The 26,906-nt window shown below is 39.0% G+C and overlaps 1 protein-coding gene across 1 annotated transcript in view; it reads right to left on the bottom strand.

Moving 5' to 3' along the window:
* ARSJ (arylsulfatase family member J) overlaps nucleotides 1-12,149 on the bottom strand; it is a 68,523-nt gene extending 56,374 nt beyond the window's left edge. Inside the window, exon 1 of the mRNA XM_060011840.1 lies at nucleotides 11,452-12,149. Coding sequence (XP_059867823.1) covers nucleotides 11,452-11,852 — 401 coding nt within the window. The 5' untranslated portion in view covers nucleotides 11,853-12,149. The remainder of the gene's footprint in view (nucleotides 1-11,451) is intronic.
* Nucleotides 12,150-26,906: the final 14,757 nt, after the last annotated feature.

The following is a 26,906-nucleotide window of genomic DNA, read 5'->3' on the forward strand; positions in this document are numbered from 1 at the left end:
AAGACAACCAAACAAGGATCAAAGAAAAAACTGATTTCAAGTATTTGAGCTTATATTTTTAAGTGTGTTAAAAAATCTAAACTAAATTAAACTTTAATTTGATGAGTATGAATTACTCAGTTTACATACATTTATTATGGCCTTATCTATGCAAGAACCTGATGTGTTCAAAGGATATAACACTGTCTTTAACCTCATGATGTTCAATCTCAAAGATAATTTTTAAGTCTAATAAAACAATTAAAAAATTCTTGAGCTCTTCAGATTCAAGAATATGGCACAATCTTTTTATAAATTTGTAATAAATTACAGATTTATTAAAAATCTTAAAATTAATGATCATTTATGGTATACATTTATAGTATAATATACTATATTATAATATAGTATATGTTTAGTATATTATAATATAGTATAATATATGTTTAGTATACATTATGGCATACATAATACAATTAATATAGCATCATATTATACTATCAAAATTACACTATAGATTGATAATTATAGTATAGACTAATATAGTATAAATTAATAATTAGAGCGGAGCTCGCAAGTACAGATAACTCATGAATTTTTGCTAGATAGGAGAGCAGAGAAATTGGGTCAATTAACTTTTTTGCTTTGCTTTTGTTTGTAGACAGAAGGAACTTAAATTCATTTACATGCTGATGGAAATGATTTTGTAGAGACATAAAAATTAATAACGAAGGAGAGAAATGGTAAAACTGTAGGACTCAGGTGCGTGAGGAGGGGAGAAGGAGCTCTGGGAGCCACGTGTCTTTGACGGGTTCGAACACTTCAATGCCCTACTGGAGGAAGGAAGGCAGAGACATGGCTGTCGATGCCCGTAGGTCAGGAAATGTTACACTGGTGATAGGAAAGAGATAATTCACTATTGCTTCTTTCCTCTCAGTGGAATTGTGAAGAAAAGTAATGAGCTGATGAGGGGATATTGGCAATCTGAGGAGATGAGAAATCTTGAAATAGTAGTTCTGAAGAATTGGACATATACTAGAGGAAGGTTAGAGGATCACTGGGGCATTTATGCGTGCCTATTTCGGATTTGTGGTCATGAATTTAATTTAATCGAGTATTGGTTGCCACTCAGGTTCCTGCTACTGTGTCCACCTATTGGTTGGACCTTCTCAGACTCTGAACGTTGCCAAACCATGCTTATCCAGCTTGTATGGACACTGTGCATGGAATAACCCAGTACTCTCACAGGGTCCTGTTAGTTTCCCCAGCCTTTTTCTCATCCAGATCTGGTTCCCTTACTCTCTCCAGCAAGCTGGAGAACGACCAAGTATTGAGAAAGCGTATCAATGTATCTCCTCAGCAAGGGTACAATGACCTAGCAATTATTTTCTGGCTTTTCTCCTGCCAGGTGTAGGTGGTTAGTAGACTGGTGTTGGTGATATGATGGATACATGACACTGATTCTGTCTGGTCAGTGGAGAGAAGAGTCCCATTTATTGCTTTAAAATGATCAATAATGTTCTTTGTTGGAAAAAATCATGTGCAACATGCCTTTGAATTCTAAGAATTCTATCACTTTTTTGGCTGCCACATTTTATTACACCCAAGAAAATGTGTATAAAGGTGTAAAATGATCAGGGAAGTACTGAAGGGGAGATGAGGGACATAGAAGGTCTGCAAGGATGCAATGGTGTTTCCCAGAGGAGAATGAAGAACATTCTAGCAAAGGGAATTCTGCTTAGAAGGGAACAGGGGGGTTAAGGAGCATAGCCCTTGTGGGAAAGTATAAGTACCCTGGCAGTGATAATCCACAGAGGGTATAAATGGAAAAGTGTTGGGAGATTGTACCCGAATCTTGTCAGAGGGCAGATTTTGAAGGTCCTTATATGGAATGCTTAGGAACTGGGCTTTAGTCTACAGGTAATGGCAGTTTCTAAAAGATTTTAAAGCAGGGAGTGGCATGATTTTGACTGTGCTGCAGAGATTTCACTCAGGTCTTAGGGTGGAGTGTGGATTCAAATGCTGCAGGCAATATAATCATTTAGGAAGTTAATGAAATAGTGATCATAAAGTACGTGAAATTTCAATCACCATGAAGCCTAGAACAATGTCTTATTTTAAAACTCTTTATTGCACACCTACTGAGTGGTAGTCCCTGGGGTGAGCAGCATTCAAAGCTGAATAAGATGTAGTAATGATATTCAAGAAAATGTTTTAAAATGATTGTTGATTGAAGGAATTTGAAGTAATTAATCACTGGCCTTTCCATTACCCAATTTTTAATTCTTCTCATTTAGTGTGGTACTCTTAATGTCACTGTTTAAACATACATCTACTTTTGCTTGTCACAGCCTTAGCAGGCTTCCAGCAGATTTGGCCAAGCATGACGACAGCAGCATGCCAAGTGTGACAACCAGCAACAACACACACAATCTCCAAGTGTAGAAACTTAAAAAATATACCCCTAATCACCTTCCTGGACATTTCAGAACAAAAATATACGAGAAATCCTGGTGGGTAAAATATATTAAAATTGAAACATGGAATTTAACTTTTTGTGCTTACAGATTGAAACTGGAAAAGAGATATGAGTATACCCACAGCTTTTATAAAGAACAAGTAGTCAGTTCTTTTAAAGTTAGTATGTGATTAAACATTATGGAGCTATAGCTCTAAATGTAGAAGAATGTTTACTTAAAAACTATGTAATACTTAAACGTTTTCAAACTATTTTCATATATGTTATCTCAAGTGCTATAACCTTTGAGATTATCATTATTCCTATCCTACAGATGAAAACATGGAGTCTCCGAAAGATTAAATTACTCATTCAAGGGTCATAGAAATTTGCTGAATCAGTACTGTAATTCGGATTTCCTCACTACATATTTTATGTCTTTTCTGCTCTGTCACATTGCCTGCCAGACGGAAATATTTAAATGATTGTTTGTTCATTTTTTCATTCATTCATTCGTTCCTTACATGTATTCTTTGTGCCTATTAGTACAAAGCACTAGATTGGCTGCTGCGTGATTTATGGAGGTAATAAATCAGTCTTGCTACTCAGGGGGCCAGTGTGTGAACCAGGTGGAAAATCATGCCTAATATGAAAGTAATAGAAATAATTATGTAAGGTCATCATTGGAATAAGTATTTCTGGCTAAGGAATCATGGAAACCTGTATAGGGAAGGTGGTATTTTAGCTGAGTCTTAATGACTTAATGAGTGGCTGGCATTTGGGCCAAGTGAGATAGGGTGTGAATTCCAAGGAGTGGAAACGGTATGTGCAGAAGGAGGGAGAAAGTCAAGTATAAGCCGTGCTCGAGAAACAGTGAATCATTCTTTTCTCTGGAGTAGAGAGTTTGAAGACAGAGAAAGATAAGGCTAAAAATTTTTTTGAAGACAGGACTAAGGTACTTACAAATTTCATGGCAGATGGAATGGGGTGATGAAAACAACAAGGGTTTTGTTGAAGCCACACGAGTTTAGGTTCCAATATAGGTTCTGCTGCTTAGAAGCTGTATGACCACCCACAACTTGTATAATTTCTCTAAAACATTCATGTATCATCCATAAAATGAGGATATTTGTTAAATATGTGATACATATTTTTTGAAATAATAAAAATATTTTACCTTCAGGGTGGATGTGAAGATCAAATATCAGGATGTTTGAAAAGCAACTAGCACAAGAAGTCCCTCAGTTAAAATCACTTTCTTTCCCCATTCTGTGGTAGTCAGTGGGAACTAGGAATTCCCTAGTTTGCCGAGGGTGGTGATGTAGATAGTCATGTTTGAGTAAAGCCAATGTGTTGGGTGAATTAGAAGACAGAGGGAATAAGGGAAAAGACACAAAAAGTGTTTTTTGCAATACAGCACACAGGGAAATGAATGTCTCAATGAAGTTACACTCCTGGGCATATTTAATATCTGGAATGAGAAAAGAACATTGCAACACACTCTAATTATATCAAAGTAAAGTACGGAAAAAGATTACATAAAAACTAATTCCATAATATTGCTATAGGAAAAAGTCCAAATGAAACGAAACTTTGAAATAAAAGACGTTTTCATGCTGAGCTCCTATTAGAAGCAGGGGCTCCAAGCCTTTTGGTCCTCCCTTCTTTGATCTCTGGGAGAGGCCATACGGATGAAACAAAATGATCCGAACCCTCGGCACCTGGATATATTTCCACCTTTCAGGACAGCTATTCAGGAAACTCACCAGAATTACCTGAATAGGGATTCACTTCAAAGGGTGTCTTTTTAAAAAGACTCATTTAAAAGTAGGGATTTTGATCATAAGGGTGTGCCAATAGCTTACTTGACCATGATTCTACTGTCAGAAAAATCCATATGTTCAAATAGGAAAAGGCAGCTATTTGTTGAATGGTGTTGTCTTTTGAGCCACTCTCTTTGAAATGGATATGTGAAGTTTTAAAGCCACCCTCCCCATTTGCTCTTACATTCATTTTCTAAAGCCGAAGTGAGGCTTGGGAAAAACTCCTGTTTCTTCCAAACTTCTAACCATAAACATTTTTCTAAATATTTATGTATTAACTAAATATTTATGAATGTAATAAGTGAACTCTTAGTAACTGATCTTTATTGTGTACTCTTAAGTGGTAGAACACTACTTAAAACTAGGTCTTGGATAACAGAAGTGGATGGAAGAGGAAGCATGCATGACCCTTGATGTTTATGATCTAAGTGGGGGTGGGGGGGTAATATTTCTGAATGTACCACATGCCTATGAATTGGAATGATCAAACCCTACTCCCCTTTGCTTTCTTGAATCTTTCTCCTGTGAAAGTGACTGAAAGAATTCAATTACTTTTTCAGGGTTTTCAACACTAGGGTAATTGTTAATTGATAATTTCATATCTAAAAAGAATATAAACTACTGGGAGACACATTCCTTTGCTTCTATAGCCCACTGCAGTCCATAGAGGAGGTCTACATAGACCTTGCCTTCCTGGACCAAACCCCCAGACTTCCTGACTATGTGCCTGACCAAACCCCCAGACTTCCTGACAGTGTGGCTGCAGTGGTTGGCTATGGACAGGCAGGAGGCCCAGCTCAATCAATCTCTAGAAAGAAGCTATAATTAAAACTTGACACTTAACATTTCCCAAGAGATCATCTGGAAAAAATCCCACCATACTTTTCAGGACTTTTTATTTGAATCTTCATCCTAACTCCAATCTTTCCAATGTATCTGCTTTCATTCATATTCTAATCTCTATATATCTCTGTACATTCTCTGCTCTAATTAAATCCTTCTCCCCTTCTAACTCCCTAACTCCTTCCAAGGAGCCTTCTGTTACTGAAAGTCTGTAATTAGCAAAATCCTCTATGATCTCATTTCTTTCCTGGACATTTCTTCCACCTTCTTGCTCTAGCTGATTGCTGGCTATCCTCTCAACTTAGCGCTGGTCTTCTACCCATACCCCAATTATCGAAGAGTCTGAAGCAGGGACTGGGTATCTTCTTAGTTCCTCACTGGCACTTCTACACAGTTTGGCTCCTGTTTCTTTCTTTTTTTTTTTTTTTTTTTGCATTATGCGGGCCTCTCACTGTTGTGGCCTCTCCCGTTGCGGAGCACAGGCTCCGGATGCGCAGGCTCAGCGGCCATGGCTCACGGGCCCAGCCGCTCCGCGCCATGCAGGATCTTCCCGGACTGGGGCACGAACCCCTGTCCCCTGCATCGGCAGGCGGACTCTCAACCACTGCGCCACCAGGGAAGCCCTCCTGTTTCTTTTTAAAGGTGCAACTTTTTTGAAAAGTCAGGCAACAGATTAGAGACTCACTATCTTTCCTGTTAGAGTCCTTTATCCAATTCCAGGCCCTGCCCTCCCACCGCTCAGTCATAGATGATTCCAGCAACTGGCTCACTCTATGCTCTTTAATACAATTTCTCCCATTATTCTTAATGGTCTAAATATCCACCCAAGTGATCCATCCAACTTCCTGCCCTTCCAATACCTTGCCTTCCTCACTTCCAAAGATGTTTTCCTCCAACTCACTTTAGCACCATTCCCCTATCATTTCTAAAAACTGCACTACTTATGAAATTTTGATTCCAAGCATGCACTTCTCCAACTACCATTATCTATCTTTTCAGCTTTCCAAGTATACTGTGGTATCCTCACTTCAACCCTAGTCAGTCAATCCATTGACCCTGGCACTTTTTTAGAGAACATAAACCCCTTATAGTTTTCCCCTTTTTCTTGCCAAGTTTAGAGTCCACAATCCCACTCTATTCATTTGGCAAAGGTCCAAATCTAGTTAAATCCACCTCTTCAACAGCGCTTCTTCTGCACACAAGTACCTGAACATGGCGCAAGAAAAACAAGCGATGACTCGTCTCTGTTTAAATTTATGACCACAAATCTCAGATGGGCTCTCATTGCTGCCCAATATTTTTACAGTACTGCCCTACTTAATTCACTTTCTCCCTTTCCTAGAATATTTTCTATCTCTGTCTTTAAACCTTAAGATCCTCATTCTCATCTAATGACCTCATTTGTTATTTCACTTAGAAAGTAGAATAATTCAGAAGAGAACTACCTCATATTCTCCAAAACCAAATCTTTCAATCTCTTTGAATCTGTACATCCATACCCTCCCTTCTTTCATATTAAAGTGAGTGAACTGGTAAAGAATAGCTAAAGCATTTTGGAAGAAGAAAAAGTAAAAGGACTTACATTCCAGATATCAATATTTATTATAGAGCTATAGTAGTTAAGAGAATGTAGGATTGGCACAAGAATAGACAAAGAGACTAATGGTGCAGAATACAGTCCAGAAACAGACCCAAACATGTATATTTATCTGATTTATGAAAAAGATGACACTGTAGTGAGGTAGAGAAAGTATGACATTGTTAATAAATAGTGTGGATCAAATGGATTTACATATGGAAAAAATATGCTTGAATCCTAACTTATACCATATTAGAAATTAATTCCAGATGAATTATAGATGTAAATAGAAAAATAAAGCTATAAAACTTAAAAAAAGGCCACTGTCATGATCATGATTTAGTCAAAGATATCTCAAATAGGACATAAAGAAAAAGATTATAAATAAGCCTACAATAAAGTTAAAACCCTCTGTTCATCAAAAAACTTAATTAAGAGAGCGACGAAGCAAGCCGCAGAATGGGAGAAGTCATTTGCAATACAAATATCTGACAAAGGAATAGAATATAAAAATAACTGCCACAAATCAATAAGGAAAAGCCAGCATCTGATGAAAAAACAGGCAAAAAAATTGAATAGATACAATGAGATATCCAAACAGTCCACAAAAATATGAAAAGATGCTCAATTTCTTTAGTAACCAAGGAAACACAAATCAAACCATTATGGTATACCAGTGCATAACAACCAGAATGACTAAAATGAAGAAGACAATGCCAAATGTCAGCAATGATGTGAAGCAAATAGAACTTTCCATACATTGCTAATGAGAGTGTATAATGGTGGAACCACTTTGGGTAACTGCTGGACAGTATCTACAAAAACTGAACATACACATCCTGATAATCCAGTAATCCCACTTTTTGATAGATACCCAAGAGAAACGTACCCCTGTATTCACCAAAAAACATTTGCAAATATGTTTACGGCAGCACTATTAATAATGGTCCGACACTGGAAACAACCCATGTCTTTCAACAGAATGGATGAATAAATTACAGTATATTTATATAAAAGAACACTATTCAGTAATTGGAATAAATGAATTATATCTACAGGCAACAACATGGATAAATTTTACAAACATAGTGTTAAGAGAAAGAAGCCAGACGTGAAAAAATACCTTCTTTACAATTCCATTTATATGATGTTTGAAAACAGGCAAAATTAATCTAAGGTGTTAGAAATTGGGAGTGTGATTACCCTTGGCAAGGGGCAGGGGTTGTTTGTAAAAAGAAATTGATTTATCAAATATTCTATTACAAATACACATTATTTGAGTTACCTTTGCATTTGTTAAAAATGATCATCATGGTATTTCAAGTGGGAAAAATGAATAACAAAATAGTAAAAACACAAAATTATTGCCCAAGATATGAATTCAGCTCAGACTGCCAATCTTTCCAACTCTAAAGTCTGCATAAAACACATCTAAATTTTGCAAAACTCATAATTCTCTTTCTGAGGCCTTCACTATATTCTCTTTTAAGAAGAAATGATGTCATGTCTACATGTCTTTATTTGAAAAACTATTTTTAAAAAAAGGTGAAAAAATTACTTTGAAATAAACCAAATGTAGGCAGCTGCTTTCTCAATCAACCTTTATATTACCAGTCTAACTTTGAACACCTACACTGTTGTTTCTCAAAGTCCAGTGTACAGAACTTCTGCATCACTACCTCTCTTGGAATCTACTGCCACAACTATTTAAAACGGGGTAACAATAGTTACTACCTCATAGAATGGTTATAAAGATTAAATGAGATAAAAATGCATTATCTTGGAACACAGTAACTGCTCAGTAGATGCTAGCATTTAATACTAACACTCAATTTATATTAGTACCATTATTAGAATAACCTGGTATGTTTGTTAAATTACTATTAATTTCTGAGCTCACCCCCAGACCACTGAAGCTGAGTCATTGGTTGGGCCTGGAAATCTGCACTTTAGCTACTACCATTTGGCTAATTCCTTCTGTGCAAATTTGAGAATCACTGTCCAGAGACTAGGGCTTACTTATTTGTTCCTCACAGTTCCAATACAGGGATCTGCACACAATGAATGCTTATTGACAGGCTGGCTTATGTTCAATATTGCCAGACTGATATGACATAAATTATTAAAGAATCTGGAATTTATTAAGATTTGTGCAGTATAAGGGAATAGATTTTTACATTTTGACTCCAGCAAAATATAAAGGGAGGATTGTTTTGTTAATAGTATCAAAAGTAGCTCCAGCTTCAATCACTTAAAACTCTTTCTTTATAAATGTGAAGATATTTGAATTCTATCATATTCCACATAACTTATTCTTTCCCTTAATATAACTCAGTCCATTTACATTTTTATTGCTTTTTTTAACTTTAGAGGATCCAGAAATCATAGATATGTACTCATGGAGAGGACAAATGACCACATTCTCTGGGCTTGCATTATGAATATTAGACCCAGAACTAGGCTTCTATAACCACTTTCTTTCTTACATCTGTGTTCATTTAAGGAAGGTTCCAGCAATTTGTCTAAAAGGAGAACTGAAAGTGCAAATGTCTTCAACTGTTTAATTCAAACAGAAATTTAAGTCAAATCACAGTAGTTATTTGAAATTTTTGTCTATAAGACAGTTATACAACTTATTACACTGAACAGAAAATTTTAATAAGGAGAATAAATCTTCTCATGAGATGTTTGCATTGAAAAGACAGGAGGGTCAACCTTTGACAGCAAAGAAAATGGAGGATTTATTTCCACCCTCATGTCTGCTTCATGTATTAACATAAAGATTAAAGGATAAAACCTAGATATTTTATCAGTGCAAGATAATGTTTAGGAACTAAAGAAGAACTTCTTTAGTGAAAAGTCTTAAACGAATGTTCTATTGTGAAAGATAAATTCATACAATTTAGTTACACGTTTTTCAATTACTCTTGGTTATCTGAATAAATCTAAATTCTATAAATTTAGTTTAAGAGGTTCAGGGAGACTTTATGACTCATTTATTTCATAAACCAAATATAAGAGTGTTTGGATTAGACATGAAGAACTTGACCCACAGGCCATCAAATGGACTTGTTATTTTCCAGCCAACAATCTTCTCCTTTATAAATACCAAATGCCCTTGACTTTCTGATGCCACAGTTAACCTTTAAAATGACTCTGAAGTACAGTGAGTCTTCTTTACTCTCCCACTAAAGAGAGGAAAGGACTGTTTTTTTTTCTTTTCTGGCAGTGATGCTAACTTGTGACAGTTTGCTAAGCAGTAGAAATCGTATATTAAGCAAAAGTCTCTGCAAGACAGAGATTACTACAAAATAGTCTTTATTTTTCCAATGGATACTGGCTACTCTTATAGGATCCAATTCCAAGAACAACTTCACTGAAGCAAGGGTCCCCTGGAACTGAAATCACAAGACTCATACACTGAAACCACTAAGGCTTTTCTTCCACCTCTGTCCAGTGGCAGCTGGACCTCTGCGTCTCCTAGTTTATCTCAGTTCCACAGGCTGAATTTGGACATGCAAATCAGTTATAGTAACCTACATTCTGACAGGATAGAGTAAAAATATGAAAATGAGTGAACACCCTAAGTAGAATATTTAGCTGTTTAGCAAAGCAATGATAATACTAAAAACACTTACTTAAGCATCCTAATAATCTGCTTTTTCTTAGAGTTAATCAGAAAATTCCCAGATGTGTGAGGAGCAGCAGAAAACTTCAGATGACGTTTAACTCATGCTGAGCATTTACAACTGTTATCTTCTCCCATTTTGAGAACTACCCTGGTAATTACACATTGCCTTCCTTAGGGATCCTGTCAGAGAAAATTACTTATCAAAGACCCAAATAGAGTCACATGTACACTGGTCAGATTTTACACTGCCTTCCATACGTTTCTTTGGCCCCTCTTCTCTCTGTGATTACCTGTGGCTTTGATTATTCAGTCCCAGATTTAAGAATAAACCAAGAGGGACTTCCCTGGTGGCACAGTGGTTAAGAATCCGCCTGCCAACGCAGGGGACACAGCTTTGAGCCCTGGCCCGGGAAGATCCACATGCCGTGGAGCAACTAAGCCCATGCGCCACAACTACTGAGCCTGCGCTCTACAGCCTACAAGCCACAACTACTGAAGCTCATGTGCCACAACTAATGAAGCTCACGCGCTTAGAGCCCATGCTCTGCAACAAGAGAAGCCACCCCAATGAGAAGCCCGCGCACTGCAACCAAGAGTAGCCCCTGCTCACTGCAACTAGAGAAAGCCCATGCACAGCAACAAAGACCCAACGCAGCCAAAAATAAATAAATTTATAAAAAAAAAAGAAAGAAGAAGAAACCAAGAGTCCAGAAAAAATTTGGTCTGTTTTTCTTATCAATGATGGTGACTGTGAATTCTATTGTGACACCTGAAACAAAATCTGAACATGCTCAAAAGCCAAAATAGATTTAGAAAAGGAGAACACTTCTGGAGACCTCTGGTTGGTAGGTGGGAGTTTACAAGTTCTGATCTCATTTTAAAACTCTGAAGGCCCTTCACAGCAGGCTCTGAGAGTAAGAAAAATGAGACTAAACTAGTGATGAGACTTTCAAGATCATCAACAGGACATCCATTTTAATTCCCACCACAACTAAATGCATTTGATCCATTCATTCATTCACTCATTCATACATTTAGTTCCCCATATCTTCTGCAACTCCAGTAAGTTAGGAGCTGGATCATAATTAAGTGCTTAATATATCTCCGAGGAATAAATATATGAAGCAGTAACACTTACTTTCCAGTAATAAACTGACTCCTGGACGGTGTGCAAATAGGCTGGACATAGTAGTTCTCCAGTTTAACTCCTTCGGCAGCAAGCTTGTCAAGAGTGGGAGTCTTTATCTCCGATCCGTGGTAACCCACATCTCTAAATCCCTGATCATCCGCTAGGATGAAAATGAGATGGGGCTGGGAGATGGTAGTTATGCTGGGCTCTGGTCTCTCTCCAGTTTGAGGTCGCATAGCCCCTTCCTCTTCCTCCTCCAAGCCCTGGCCCCAGGACAGGTAACCGTAGGTGAGGAGGCTGAGGACCCAGAAGCCTGCCAGCACCCCCATGGCTAGCATCTTTCCGGGCCAGACCCAGGCCTGCGGAGGAAGTGGCGGCGGCGGAGGTCCCGCGCAGCCCCTGGGGGCCATTCACTCTGGTCCCGGCTGAAACTCCAAGGCAGAACAACGCACCGCGCGCCGCCGCTGGCGCACACATGCACGCAGGAGGGGTAGAACCAACAGGCGGTGGAGGTGGAGGGGTCTCCGCCTGGAAAGAAGTCCGTGCTCCTCTCAGCTGTCAACACGTCCAACAACTTTAATCTTCTACACGTGGTGGCTTAGGGGATGGGACGTGTCAGAGACCAAGGAGTCGCTTTTCTCCATCAGATCGCACTTTTTCCTCCTCCTCCTCGCTCCCCAAAGTAGCTTCCACACAAAAAGTTAATGCCTCCACCCAAAAGTTCTCAAGAGAAAAAAAAAAATCAAGTAAGGAATTGATAATCACCTTGGGCAGGAACTTTTCGTAGCCATAACTTTTCGCCCTCGAGGTGGAGGAGTGAGGTTCTCCCAGGGGCGCGCGCACCGTTGGTTGCGGGGTCGACCGTAGGTCCGGCAGTCCGGTCACCTGGAAAGTACTGGGAAGTGGAACCGCCGAAAAAGAGCTCTTACCCATGCAGATAACAAGCAGCATGCAGTGAACCGGCCTCCGGATCACTCTCTCCACTTTTCCAGAGCTATTTCTCTCGGTCTTCTCCGAGGCGTTTGCCAATCTCCCCGACACTCACCAGGCGGCGAAATGACAAAAACAGCCCGCTTTACTGATCTCCCTCCACCGCTGACCACCTCTTCTCCGCAGGAATTTCGAGCAGCGGTTCCTTCTCTCCGCTGCTGGAGCGCACGGGGACCGAAGTGGGTCCCTGACCCCGTGCACGCTCCACGCCAAGCCCACTTGGTCTCCGCGGGGTTGGTGGCCCGGCGGAGGCGCCGCAAGCTGCGTGCGTTTTGTCAGAGAACTTACTTAGTTTTGGCACTGGAGTTCTCTGCTGCCTCCACCCTCTTTTCTCTCCAGTGAATCACAGAACTGTACTCTCTGCTTTAGCTCCCCCAGGAAGAGGGGGAGGGGTAAAGCCGGTTTAGAGGTTCGATCTTTTTCCTTTTCGGGAGGAGGAGGGAGGAGGGAGGGGAGGTTTTGCCGGAGAGAGAGCTGCCCGCTGCTTGAGCCCCGCTGGATCCAGGGGGATCCGCCTGGGCTACCGCTTCCCTGGGTCTCGAGGACTGCCCTCCATCCTCCGGAGAGGGGGAAAACGGCGGCGGGAACGGGGAAGGGTGAAGTGGGCGCTTCTCCTCACGGGTCTGCAAATCAAGAGACCGCTCTCCCATTCCGAATGCTGTGCATGCAAACTTTTTCTAGCTTCTGGAGGGAGTGAGAGAGGAAGAGCAGGAGAAACAACAAATTGCGTAGATAACACTCCTTCCTTCCTCTTCTGGTTTTCCTTTTCTAGTCTCTCTCCTCCCCCCAATTTTTCCTACTTCTTTTATTCCCGCCTCCTTTTTTTTTTTAAACAGTCCCGACTACAAGTTAAGTTGAATTCCCTTTCCCTATTGCTGGCCTTTACAGCCTGACTTCCTCATTAGCGTCTCTCTACCCGAAGATACTGAAATCGCCTTCTCCTTGCATTTCCACAAACTGACCCTTAGCGTGTCTCAGCCAAGAACATGGGGAGGAAGAGGAGTTACACATCTCGCCCTCAGGAACCACGAGGCCGGTCTGCACTCCCGCAGTACAGAAACCACCATTTCCCATCTAGAAATTCGGGAAACTTTGTCCCCCCCGCGTTTTTTTATAACTATGTGTAGTAAAGCAAAAGCTTGTCCTGATTATGAAGATATGCCTGCTTTTACTAGAGTCCTGTTTTTAAATCTCTGCTCAAAGACAGGAATGGGATTTATAGTATCTGTAGGGGGAGGCAATTAATGCCAAGAGCCACCGAGACATGCTTTCTCCCCTCCCCAAATTCATTCAGTAGTTATTTATTGAGCACCTACTATATGCTGGCACATAAAATGTCAGATTCTCCCAATTGCCTAGGTATAAATCTAAGTTTCATTTAGCCATTTACTTATTTTTATCTACTTATTTTATTGAAGTATAGTTGATTTACAATGTTATATTCTGTCCTGTTGCTAAAGTTCCTGTTAAGTTTCTAAGCAAAACATTAGTCAAATGGAAATTTAACACCGTTGAAACTTGTAGTGTGCACTATGCAGTTATTTTTGCTAACATGTGTAGCCTTCTACTAGTCTGTTCTCTTCCCTGAGGCCATTCTGGTTAGTCTGTGGAGAGATGGGCAGTTTTAGAAGACCAGCTTGGAAATGTGATCTTGGCAATTCTCTGAGTTAAATCACCAAATGTGTAATGAGTGAACTGAGTATTGGGAGATTGAAAGCACTGTGAGGTAATGCTCCCAGCTCTGTGGGTCTAGCCAGGTGCTTGAGTAGAAAAGATGAAAATAAACATTCAGATCAATCCAGGTACTTTTAGTTGGGGAGGGTCAATGACATAATACAAGAAGTGTCCGTGTTGCTATACAAGAAAGAGGGCCATTTTCAGTTCACATTTCAAGCAAGAGTAAAAAAAATAAACGTTAACATTTACCAAATACTTACCATGTGCTAACCATAACACTCTATGTACTGATAAACACACACACACACATATCTGTAAGTATTTATACACTGTTTTATACACTTTGCCTCCTTTCCTTCTCCACCAACCTTATAAGATATCCACCCATTCAACAAATATTTGAGGAGCTGGGCCAGTGCTGGAAGCTGGAAATATAATCGTGAACTACGTCAGGTATAGCCTCTGCTCTAGTGGAACTTACATTGTGGTAGGGAAGAAATATACTGATAAACTAATCATTCCTAAACTCTAATACTTACTATTCTGTGGTATTCTGTATAAGTATCCAGATAAGTATTCAAAAGAGAAGGAACAAAATTCCAAGACATTTTAAAACAAAGTAAGCTGACTTAGTGTGGTTAGTGGGTAAGGTGGTACAAGGAAGTAACCTTAAAACTGAGGGAGATGTTATATTGTTTATTATCCTCTTTTGCAGGAAATTTAGACTTAGAAATCTGTCTGACTTTAAAACCCATATTTTTCAAAAGCTGTTCTTCCCACAAGTGGCTTTAAGATGTTTTCCAGCCATACAGCACAGAAAGAACACAGCTGCCAGAGTCAGAGAATTCTAATCCCCACACAAGGCATGCAGACTATCCACACACAGGATGGAAAGGCAGAACTCAGCCCTAAAAAAGCCATTTCTGGAGTAACACTAAAGGAGACTAAGAACTACTTACAGTTAGTAATAAGAGCCAAGAAACAAGAATGGTCATGCCATGGTAGACCAAAGGAGATGTGACTCAAAGGGGAAAATCCATCAGCTGAGTGCCCCACCCACGGTAGGATATAGGTAAGGATTATTTCCACATACATAAGACTTGAGAATGAAATCATAGGCTGTTGAATGGCCTATGCTTTATTGTACCTATATTGATATTTTAAATACATAAACTTTGCATTTCTAATTATAGGATTGGTTTCATGCACTCTAAGCAATAGTTTTAACATCCTTATGAAATCCCAAGTTAAAGACCCTCAATAACTTATGGTTCTTTCCTGAGCTGGCATCTTGGTGTTCAGGCATCAGGTTCCCTTGTGGAATCACATCTTAGGTTTATTTTGGCTTGGATGTGGTCACATTGCAAATACACTACTCTAGTTATGGAATGATTATATAAAAATTAAAGATACTATTTGATTCAGTTAAAAAGATGAGAAAAGCAGAATTGCTTAGAGGTGAAATTAGTGTGAACCAATTATTCAGGTAAAGCTTAATCAGGAGATGGGATTGAAGCTATGCCTTAAAGTATGATGGAAATTTGGAAAGGAGGAGAAGTTAAAGGAAGGACATTTCAGATAAAAGGAAAGAGAATACCAACTGGCCAAGACACAGTTGGACTGGGAGAGTTTGGAAAATAATGTTAGAATGTTCAAGTGACACCAGATATTGAAGGACTCTGAAAAGCTATGAAGGGATGGACCTTGATTCTGAGGGCATTAGGAGTGATGAGGTCCTTTAAACAGGACATAATATGATAAAATATTCTACTAAATCTTATTTAGGTTATTTCTGGGATTTGTAGAGATAGAAGCTACAAATGAATTGCTTCAGTCCATAAAAGTTTGAAGAGTTGTAGTTTTACCCTGAGAAGACTAAGTCTATTGAAGTTTTTTGTTTTAGAGCAAGACGTGATGAAAAATATAAGAAATCACAGGATATTTTTAGGGAGAGATTTGAGGGAGTAAAGACTAGACTCACACAACTGCCACAATGTGTAAAATTTCTACAGCAATATATATTTTAGGATAAAGAACTATGCTATGGCTATGCCATCTGATGGGAGATGGGCATTCACTGAAAGTTTAGAAAGAAGTAAGTAATCAACTAAGAGGAACACATGGGACAAAGGAATAAGAGACACAAGATAGGACCTCCTTTGATTGGATAATGTTAAAGGAAAAAAAGGAGTAGGGTAAATTGGCAGGATGGTCACTACTAGAGAGGGGAGATCAGAATAAGGCACCACAGTGTGGCCTGGGGCTCCCCAGGGGACAGACCAAGGGTAGTAGATGGCTAGGAGTGGAGGGTGGAATGAAGGAGTGGATATGAGGAGCCTATCAGTAAATAGAGAAGCTAAGAAAAATCACAGATAAGCAGTAAAATGTGTAGTTGCACAGAATTTCTTTGAAACATTTATGTTAAGCCTCACCATAAAGATGACATTTCCTGTAGCACAGTATGCATGGACAGAATTGCCCTAGCTTACAAATTGCATACATATAAACAAGTTTTGTTTTTTGGTGTTTTTTCCCTAGTAGGATAGCATGCCTACTACACTGTTTCCTTTTCTTCTGTAGGTTATTTATTTTCAACTAAACATGTACTCAGATGCTTAAAAGATACAGCTAATTTTTAAATGCAGCTTTAAAAAAATGTGAAAATGGTCAATCTAGGGATCTACAGACTATTAAAAGATTTAAAATCCTAATTGGTGCTTGTTTGGGTTTATAAGTATATTAAGTTCTTAAAAATGAAGGCTATTACTAAGTTTAAGTTCATACACAAATTGTCTAAAACAAGTTTGTCCTAATATAGTCATCTTCACATGAATTCCATATAATAAACTCCTTATTAATCATTATTAACTCTTTTTGAGGCTATGGATCTAAGGCTACTTTGAGCCATTGTCACAAGAAACAACAGCTCGCTGAATAAGACCAAGTAGGATGGTTAAATGCCTGGTTTAGTAATTGAGATCACTTCCCCTTTTATGGAAAGTCTCTGTTGAAATAAGCTATAATAATTTATAAAGAAAACATGAGACACCAAAGTTTCAACTGTGTAAAACTGTGGTTACCCAAAAGTAGCAAGGTTTTTGACATGAGAAATTCAGAAAATCTGAAGTCTCAAAGAAGAGATCTTTCTTCCATTCTATAAACATCTTTATGTGAAAGCAGACTTTTAAACAAAATGTTTATTATGGGAAAGCATGGTAATTTCTATAATTTTAAAATCTGTTTTATTGATTAAATTGTAAATAAAATTCTATATCATTTACATAGCAATTTTCTGTTTACAGTATCAATTCCTAAGCCTGGCTGCTCAATAGAATCCTTTAGTGATTTTTTTAAAAAGGAAATTCCCAGCTCCACCCAAAACCTAAATCAAAATACCCAAAGTCTGAAAATATCTATATTAGAAAAAACTTTCCGGGTGATTCTCATGTGTGTTGAGTTTTGAGCACCACTGATTTAGAACCTAAAGCATCAAGAAGCTTTAATGCGATTGCTTAATGGATAAGGTTGGTGCCATCTACCAAATATAATATGGGAAACACAGCGGAAAAATAGGTGGATAAGTCTAGAGTCAGCATATCTGAGGACTGAGCACCTAGTTCCTGTAAGATGGCAGGAAGAAGCACAGTTGGGATATGGCTAAACCACCAGGATCTAGAAAAGAAGGGAGAGGCATTAAAGTCTAAGGGGGTGATTATGTGGGACAGCAGTCTGTGCAGGCATTGGTGGATTCAGAAACACTCAAAGGGAAGACCAGCAGGAAGAGCTAAGTTTGGAATCCAGCTCCTCCATAGATGTCTTTGGGTAAAATTCCTGTTACTATCCCTGTGGCATGGACCAAAGGTGTAGGGTGCTGACCTCCTGATATTGATGTGGTGTGGTGTCTGGTCTCAATGGGGCTAGACAGATGTGAAATCCAAAGTCAAGGCTCACCAGTAAGAGTAAGTGCTTGATCAGATATCCAGGGAAGTAGCATATTCCTGATTATGGACTTTATGAATCTATAACAATCATATGAATTTAAGAATATAAGAATCAATTGAATCAAAGAATAAAAATTGTATGAAATTTATAAGATATTCAGTAGTAAAATAAATAGAAGTTAGTGACTGGAGAAAAAGAATGAGGGAGGAATGAATGATTATACCTAGTTTCTGGCTTGGAGAAATTGAATGAATAGTGGTACCATTTATAATGGTAGGAGTCATGAAAGCACTAGCAGGTTTGGGAGTAGACAGCAAATAATTACTTTAATGTTGTTGAATTTGAGGTCTGTGAGCCATCTCAATGAAGGAGTGCAATAGTTAGGTGGATATATGGGTCTGGACCTCAGGGAATAGGGCAGAACAGAAAATTTCATCCACACCTAGAGTGGGTAAAATTTCCCAGAGAAAGGTGGAAAATGGGAGTGAGAAAGGGCCTAGGACAGAACTATTTAAGGATAGGGAAGATAAAATGGGGCCCACAAGGAGACTAAGAAGTAGCAAGAGAAATATAACGGCAAAGGGGGCGACATTTATTGAACATTACTTAATAATGGCATGGTGCCAGCACTATATGAAGCGGTTTTTCATGAACCGTCTCAGTGCTCTTCACAACCATACTTTACTTATACAGGTGTTATTATTTTACAACAAAGTGGGGAGCAAGAGAAGGACATCAAAGAGAATAGTATATCAAATAGCCAAGAACCAGAGAACCAGCACACCAGGAAGTGGGAGAGGTCAATAGAGTCAAGAGTAAAGAGGACAGTGAGATAAAGAACACAGTAGGTGTTAGTTCATTGGGATAAGTTCTCTGCGAATAGCTTACTAAAGCTTATTTCTCATCTGTGTTTACCAACATTGACAATGATAAAGCTCTAAAGTTTTGAAGTATTGATAACAAAGTAGGTTGAAAAATAAAACAAGGTTTTAGTCCAAAATCTATAAAGAAAAACCCTAATAATCATCAAATAATATAAATGTTAGAATAAACTAGATGAGACGTGTGGAGTCCTTACAAAGAAAAGTATATATTTATATTGGAAGATGAAAAAATTTGAATAAATGGTTTTGAATAAACTTTCTTCAAAACGAAGTACCAAATATTGTAAAGATAGTTAAAAGCATGCATCTAGCGCCATTCTGCCCATTTGCTAGCTAATAAGTTACTTATCTTCTCTTTGCCTCATTTTTCTCATTTGTAAAATGGGGATAGTAACAGTACCTAATGGATAGTGTGGCATATTACTTAGCTGTTGCCAAACAGTGCTGCTTAACAAACCACTCCAAAACTCAATGGCTAAAAACAACAATAATTTAGTCTTACAGGTCTGTGCATCTGCTGGACCAGCTCTGCTCCAAGTGTTTCCCATCTCCTGCGTTCAGTGGGATAGACGCAGGTTCTTCTCATGGCAATGGCTGAAGCACAGAGAGCAAGCCCAGCCAAGCAAGCACATACCAACACTCAGCTTATCTCCTCATGTGCCATTGGCCAATGCAAATCTTATGACCAAGCCCAGAGTCAAGGGGTAGAAAATACACCCTTCCCAGGATTAGGCCAGGACAAAGCTGTGGATACAGGAAGAGTTGAAGAAATAGGGCCAATAATTAAATAGACCAAAGTTGTTTTTTTTTTTTTCAAAGTTGTTTTGAGAATTAAATGAGTTAATATTTGAAAAGCACATAGAACAATGCTTGGTCCATTGTAAGCATTATTAATGTTTGTTTTAATTTGCTATTACTATGATAATTATTCCTAAATTATAAATTATTCCTAAGTTTAATGAGTTTAATGTCATTGAGTCAAAACCTCTATCTGATGATAATTCAGAACTCAACATAAGGTAATCTCAAGAAGAAGAGTTATAGGAAGGCCCCAGCCTTACCAGGTAGTAGAACATATTATTGTACAACAATAATTAAACACTGATTAATTAAAGAAAGAAGAGGCCAAAAATGGATTTGATGTTATAGGAAAACATATACGAAAATAAACTTTTCAAAATGAAAGGTTAAAGACAGAGTGATGAACATAATACTTGGATAATTATGTAACCATACTAAAAAAAATGAATAATTAGCACACACCAAGAGAAAAACATATCTAGTTGAAGTTGGAGAGCTTAAAAAAATTTAAATGAAGGAAACTCCAACAGAAAATTTAATTGACTATATGTCAGGTAGATGGGGAAACTTTTATTTTCAGTTTTTAAATGATACAGAAATTTCAATGGTAAATGACTGATTATGAAATACTTTTAACAGACTATTACATCAGAAGTTTTAATAAAGGTGCCAAGATTCAAGCTGTGATTTTCCAAAGAGGTATGCCAGAACAAGATACCAGTTTTCAAAGGAGATTATTAAAAACAAGTTTGACAACTCTTAAAATTCTCACCCATGCCAAGGCAACAAAGGGTCAGAGTGTGTGGAGATTAGAAAGGATTTGTGAAGACATATTTTTATAAAGTTGTTGGTGTGCCCTGAGAACACCTAAACCTGCCTCTAAACCTGCCTACATGGGTCCAAGGTGGGAGATACTGACTCTGAGGTCCTGTGGTCTGGTACCTGGTTGTTGCTTGAGACACATCAGGACAGGGTGTCAATGAACCAAAGGAAGAGAGGGGTGTACAGGGGCTGGCCAGCTCTCCCAGAGTTTGGTGGGGCAAAGGATGCTCGAGTGTTCCCTGGAAACCAGATGTGGGCCACATGTGAAAGGAAGCAGGCCTGGAATTGTCTCAGGTCCTGTTCAGGAAGGTCTCCTGCAGGCTCAGGCAGACTTCCATAAAGAGAATCAAGGGGTAGCTCTCCATTCTGAGGGGCTGACTCTTTAGAATATGCCTAGAGACGCCTGTTCCCATGTCAAGGGAATTGCAGATAAGACACTGTGGGGGGCCCACATGAAGAAAAGTCACCCTGAGCACCTGCTAGGCCCAGATGCATCAGAGGCATCATTCAAGAACCTACTTGACTCACCTACCTGTTCTCCCTCCCTGCACACTGATCCTAGAGGAGTAGAAGTTGAAGTTAACAAGCTAGAGAAGGAGAAGTGGAAATACAAGGCAGGGAACAGGGAACTGGAAAAATACTCTAGGTTTCCAGGCTGAAGTAGTACTGATCTGGGGAACAGACAGAAGATTTGCTTTAAATGAAGCTCAGAGTTTTCCTAATTATATATGATTGGGGATCCTAATTCTGAATTAAGATCAGGTTCTGTGATGTACCACGACCACAGATTATTTGTTATTTGTGAGTGAGTCTAGAAGTCTGAGGGCAAGAGACATTAGGCCCACAGAATTTAAAGAAACACTGAGAAATAAAAACAAAGTTGTTAGAATCTGCTGGTTGTGCTTGTTCAACGTAATAGATATACAATTTTAACTGTGTGAAAATTAATTTACAAAGCTAAACCCTAAAAGGAAAATAAGCTGGTAAAATACTTCTAGTACTATAGCAAGAAAAGAGATCATATGTTTTCCATATAAAGAGTTCATTCGAATTTATAAGAAAAATATCCTGACCACCAATAATTAGTATGTAAAGAAGTTGGGCAATTAATGCAAATAGAAATGGATCAAAAGAAAGTAAAAACATTTATCTTATTTGTAATGAAAGGAATATAAAGTGAAGCAAATTATCATACTCTTTTTTTTTTTTTTTTTTTTTTTTTTTTGCGGTACGCGGGCCTCTCACTGTTGTGGCCTCTCCCGTTGCAGAGCACAGGCTCCGGACGCGCAGGCTCAGCGGCCATGGCTCATGGGCCCAGCCGCTCCGCGGCATGTGGGATCTTCCCGGACCGGGGCACAAACCTGTGTCCCCTGCATCGGCAGGCGGACTCTCAACCACTGCGCCACCAGGGAAGCCCTATCATACATTTTTTTTTTTTTTTTTTTTTTTTTTTTTTTTTTTTTTTGCGGCACGCGGGCCTCTCACTGTTGTGGCCTCTCCCGTTGCGGAGCACAGGCTCCGGACGCGCAGGCTCAGCAGCCATGGCTCACGGGCCCAGCTGCTCCGCGGCATGTGGGATCTTCCCGGACCGGGGCACGAACCCGTGTCCCCTGCATCGGCAGGCGGACTCTCAACCACTGCGCCACCAGGGAAGCCCTATCATACATTTTTATACCTATTAAGTTAGTAAAAAGAATGGTATATGATATATAATATCAGTAAGATTGGCGTGAAATTGGTACTCCTCTGAGAGCATTGGTTTGATATATCCTTTAAGCATAATACGTATCACAATATCGTATCACAAACGATACAGATATCTCAACATATTAGCTCAGTAACAGCATTCTTTGATACTATCCTAAGGAAATAATTCAGTGGAATAAAAAAGGTATATTGATGCAAACGGTCATGGGAGCACTATTTATATATAATGCAAGGGAGTGAAAACAGTTTAACGGGACACAGCGAGAAGGAAAGCCTCAGAGTTGTGAATCAGATGTGGTTTCATGGTCATATTCTTCCTTCTGTCTCTTTGTGATTTGGGGCAATTCACTTAACTTTTCTGAGCCTCAGTGACATCAGGTAAAAATAAAGAGTGAGAAGAATTCTAGCCCTAAAATTATACCCTCTGTTTCTTTTTTTTATTCCTTTTCTCTCTCCTTAATAAAAGTACAGGCTTTCTAGGCCTTAAGCCTGTTAGATACCAGCTAAATTGATAAGGTCAGAGAGGTTTCAAAACAGAAGCAAGCGAAGAATTTATGTATTTTCAAAAAATACTATATCATCTTCTCACAGTGAAATTACATATAGGTATTCACTGTAGGTTCACATATCTTGTTTTATTAAAAAATATCCTCAAATTTTGTAAATATGGTACTTCTTTCCTTACTTGAAAAATAAAGTACATTTGAAGACTAGATTCAAGTTTAGTTCTGTTGTCCACCATGGTGCTATCTCTTTGAGTTTCAGTTTGCAGCTGTGAAGAAAGAAAATAATAACTTCCCCATCCACTTTTACAGCGTGGTTCTAAGAACCAAATTGAGATGATAAACATAAAAGTGTTTTGAAACTATCAAGCACCATATTGGTCTTTCATCTCTCCCCAGTTTCCTTAATTTTTCTGACTTCAGAAAACGCTTTGCCTCTGGGGTCTCCTGAACAAATGAATGACTCTGTGCCCATCTGAAAAGAGTGGGTGGAACTCTAAACCTAAGCCAGTGGTTGTGGAAAGAGTCTGGTTAACTTTCCACATAAAAATAAGAGTTATGGATACTAAGAAGTCCACAACCAGCCAAGATCAACCCATAGTGAAAGATCATTACAGAATCACAGCTTTCTAGTATAAGGTAAACATCCTGGCTAGGCCCACCCCTAACATTACAGAGCTGGTGTCAAGATTGAAAATGGAGGCCTATGTGCCATATATCTAAATATTTAATAGTTATGTCAAGCTAATAAATTGTTAAACAAAATAGGTTCTACCCTCCTATCTACAATGAATTCCTCTGGTTGGCTTCCGTTTGAAATCTCTGACTTCATCAATTTAGCTCATATCTAACTTGTTTCTGCCCTAGAAATCCTGCATTCTCCTATTATAGGACGAGCAAAGGAATATACACGGGAAACAAAGATATCATTTGAGAGCTGGAATGTATATTTACCTTCAAAATGATCTGGAAGTCTATCAAGATTAGAATTCCTGGACTTGTCAGAGTTCCCTGTCATTAGTTGGTGGTTTGAGTGGTCCTAAGTTCATGTTCATGCCTTTCTTTTCCTGTCCCTGCTCCTGCACCAGAAGGCCTTTAGATTCTTAGTGTGCAGACACTCTAGACCACAGGACCAAACTGTCCATATCCCCATAAACGGTTGTGTTCTCTCCTTGATCCAGGGAGCATACTATAGGTGTGTGGTCCACCCTCAGGAGAACAGACCTGCAAAAGGGATCTTTGCATGGAATTTTTGGGTCCCAAATGTGATCTAAAAGGGGGTATGTGGACTCTGTGTAGGCTTCCTGCCCTCTGGGAAGGAACAGAACTGAAGGAGGGCTGGAGAGTAGGCCCTTTACAGGATGGGAACTGGGGCAGGTGCTCCTCTTGCCCAGGTCTACAGTACTCTTTCTGGCTTTTTGATTTATCAGCCTCTTTAACTGCCCAATCTCTTTCTTACTTCCACTTTAACCACCCTTAGGCTCAGTTTCACTTTGGGCCTCCTAATCCCTCAAAGTGGGAAATCTTTGCTCATGTCCTACTTCTACTTTCATTCCTACCAAATATATTTTTGTTATAGTTCTTTCAGTGGATGATCATTTCCTTTCTTAACATGTGTAGGCAGGCCCCTCTCCTATTTATTCCTTCACTCAGCTCACATCCTCTCAATCAATTCAAATCAATTTCAAAAATATGCTTGTTTTATGTCTTTGTTTTTTCCTTCCTCCTGCTTTGCCATTTGTTAAACTATCCCCTATCAAGGGTCCACTATAATTGTCAGTCATTGGAGATACATACAACAGAGCATAAGACAGGCACGGTCCATGCTTTCGTGGAGATTGCAGTTTACTGGTAGAATAAATAATGGCTGATTAGCTACAATTGTGATAAGTGCTTTGAAGGTGATATATCTAGTTCTATGAGAGTCTAAAACAGGGGTCCTAATCTATATGGGAGAAACCATATGCCAACTTTAGGCAAACAGCTCTATTTATTTTCTTTACTTTGGCTTCCGTGCTGCTGAGTATTGCTTGATTTCATGCTATTCAGTCTCAGGGGAGTTTTTCTTGCTGTTTAGTTATCCTTTTAATGATTTTGAAGGTTCTCTCCCACAGCTTTTGAAGACTAAAATGTAATCAATGTAAAGTAGGCTGTGATGTAATTGTCACCTACATGTGGTAATCTCATGCCAGAAGGATACAGACAAATTTAACAGAGAAAAGGTGACAGATGTAGGTTTTCCCCTTCATATTGGAGCCTAGATACTCTCAGCTTCTATCTACACCTGCATAAAATATCTCTTAAGAATCATCATATCTATATACCTTGATTCATTTCTCACTGCTTGACCTTTTATTACTATGCACATTATAAGGAAAAGAGAAAGCAGTTACCTTCACTAGCAAATGCAGCCTGTCTGGCTACTGAAAATATAATAATAAATTCAAAATAATAAACTAGCATTCTTATTTTTTTGATCATTTTCTTATAGTTTTGGTTAGTGTAAACTACTCACACATAAATTGCTAATCTGCTAATGCTTGGATGAAATAATACAATAGAGCTGGAGTTTCTGAACCTAGAATGCTGAGAATGTATCCTGAATCCATGTTAATATTACTGACACCATAAAACTAGGATGAGCTGTTAAGTTTTAGGTTTACCTCTGAAACTGCTTCTTCTAAAACTGTACCAACTATGGATGCTACCAGAGAAGAGGACGACTGGAAGAAGACCCCTAGGGTTTCTAAATGCTATGATCTGAATGAATCACCCCAAAATGCATTTGTTGAAATCCTAACCTCTCAAAGGTGACGGTAGTAGTAGGTGGGGCTTTTGGGAGGTGCTTAAGCCACGAGGGTGGAAATTTCACGGGGAGTAGTACCTTATAAAAGAGGCTCCAGAGAGATCCCTAGCTGCTTCCACCATGTAAGGACATAGCAAGGAGGCACTAGATAGGAACCAAGAAGAGAGACTTCACCAGAACACAACTATGCTGGCACTTTGATCTTGGACTCTTGGCCTTCAGAACTGTGAGGAATAAATTTATGTTACTTTTAAGCTACCCAGCCTGTGGTATTTCGTTATGGCAGCCCAAATGGACTAAGACACTAAGTAATGAAAAGGAGTTGGTGTCCATTTTTGTTCCATATATAATTTAAAACATCAAGATCCTATGTCATTATAAGGAAATCCAACTTAGTACTGATCTTTCCATTATAACCACTTTAATGCCTTCTTGAATTTCAAATATCAAAAATTTCATTTTCCCCTAATATTTGTGATGTTGTGAGTTTTTTTTTAGGCTCACCCTCCTGTGCAGACTGGTCATAAATTCTTCCCTTCTCTGTATGCTGCCCTTTGCAAAGCTTCTCCTATCAAGAGGAGGAATCAATATTCCCCTCCTTGAATCTGAGCTTGACTATGTGACTTCCTTTGTCCAATGGGACCCAAGTACACTTAACGTAAACAGAGGCTTAAAAAGTGTTTGTACCTGGGGACTTGCCTTTCCTTTTTCTGTTTTTCAGAACCTTGAGATCTCTGTGATAGAAACCAGAACTAGCCTACTGGAGGATGGGAAACTGCATGAATCAGAGACGAATTGTCTCTTGTTCCAGAGATGAAGCCCAGTAGACCTAACTAGTTATGAATGACGCCATCCAAAATCATCATCCCCAGCTGAGTTACCTTCTGACCATAGCGAAGAACTGCCCAGCTTACTCAGAGAATCATGAGCAAATAAAGTGGCTGTTACTTTAAGCTACTCAGTTTGGGTGTTGTTTGCTATATAGCAAGTCACACTGCCAAACAACCCTGTAGTTAATTTGCCTCTGCCTGTACCCAGGCCATGATACAAGGCCTGACAATAAAGGGCCATATTCGATGGATGCTCCTCCTAAAACAGCAGCATGCTGAAGTGAGAGTGGAAAGACCAACAAGGACTGATTCCAGGGACCAAAGTGAGGAGGAAATGAATTGAATGGCTTCTTAGAAAAGAGATGCAAACTAGAGGGAAAAAGTCACCTGGGAATAAAAGTTATGAACATAATGGACATGGTAGAAAGTCTATTCTGACCTTAACTTTTGTCATATAATAAAAAGGCCTTTTTTGAAAGAAATTCCTTCAATATTATGCATA

Source organism: Delphinus delphis, chromosome 5, assembly GCF_949987515.2.
Source record: "Delphinus delphis chromosome 5, mDelDel1.2, whole genome shotgun sequence".
Lineage (NCBI taxonomy): Eukaryota > Metazoa > Chordata > Mammalia > Artiodactyla > Delphinidae > Delphinus > Delphinus delphis.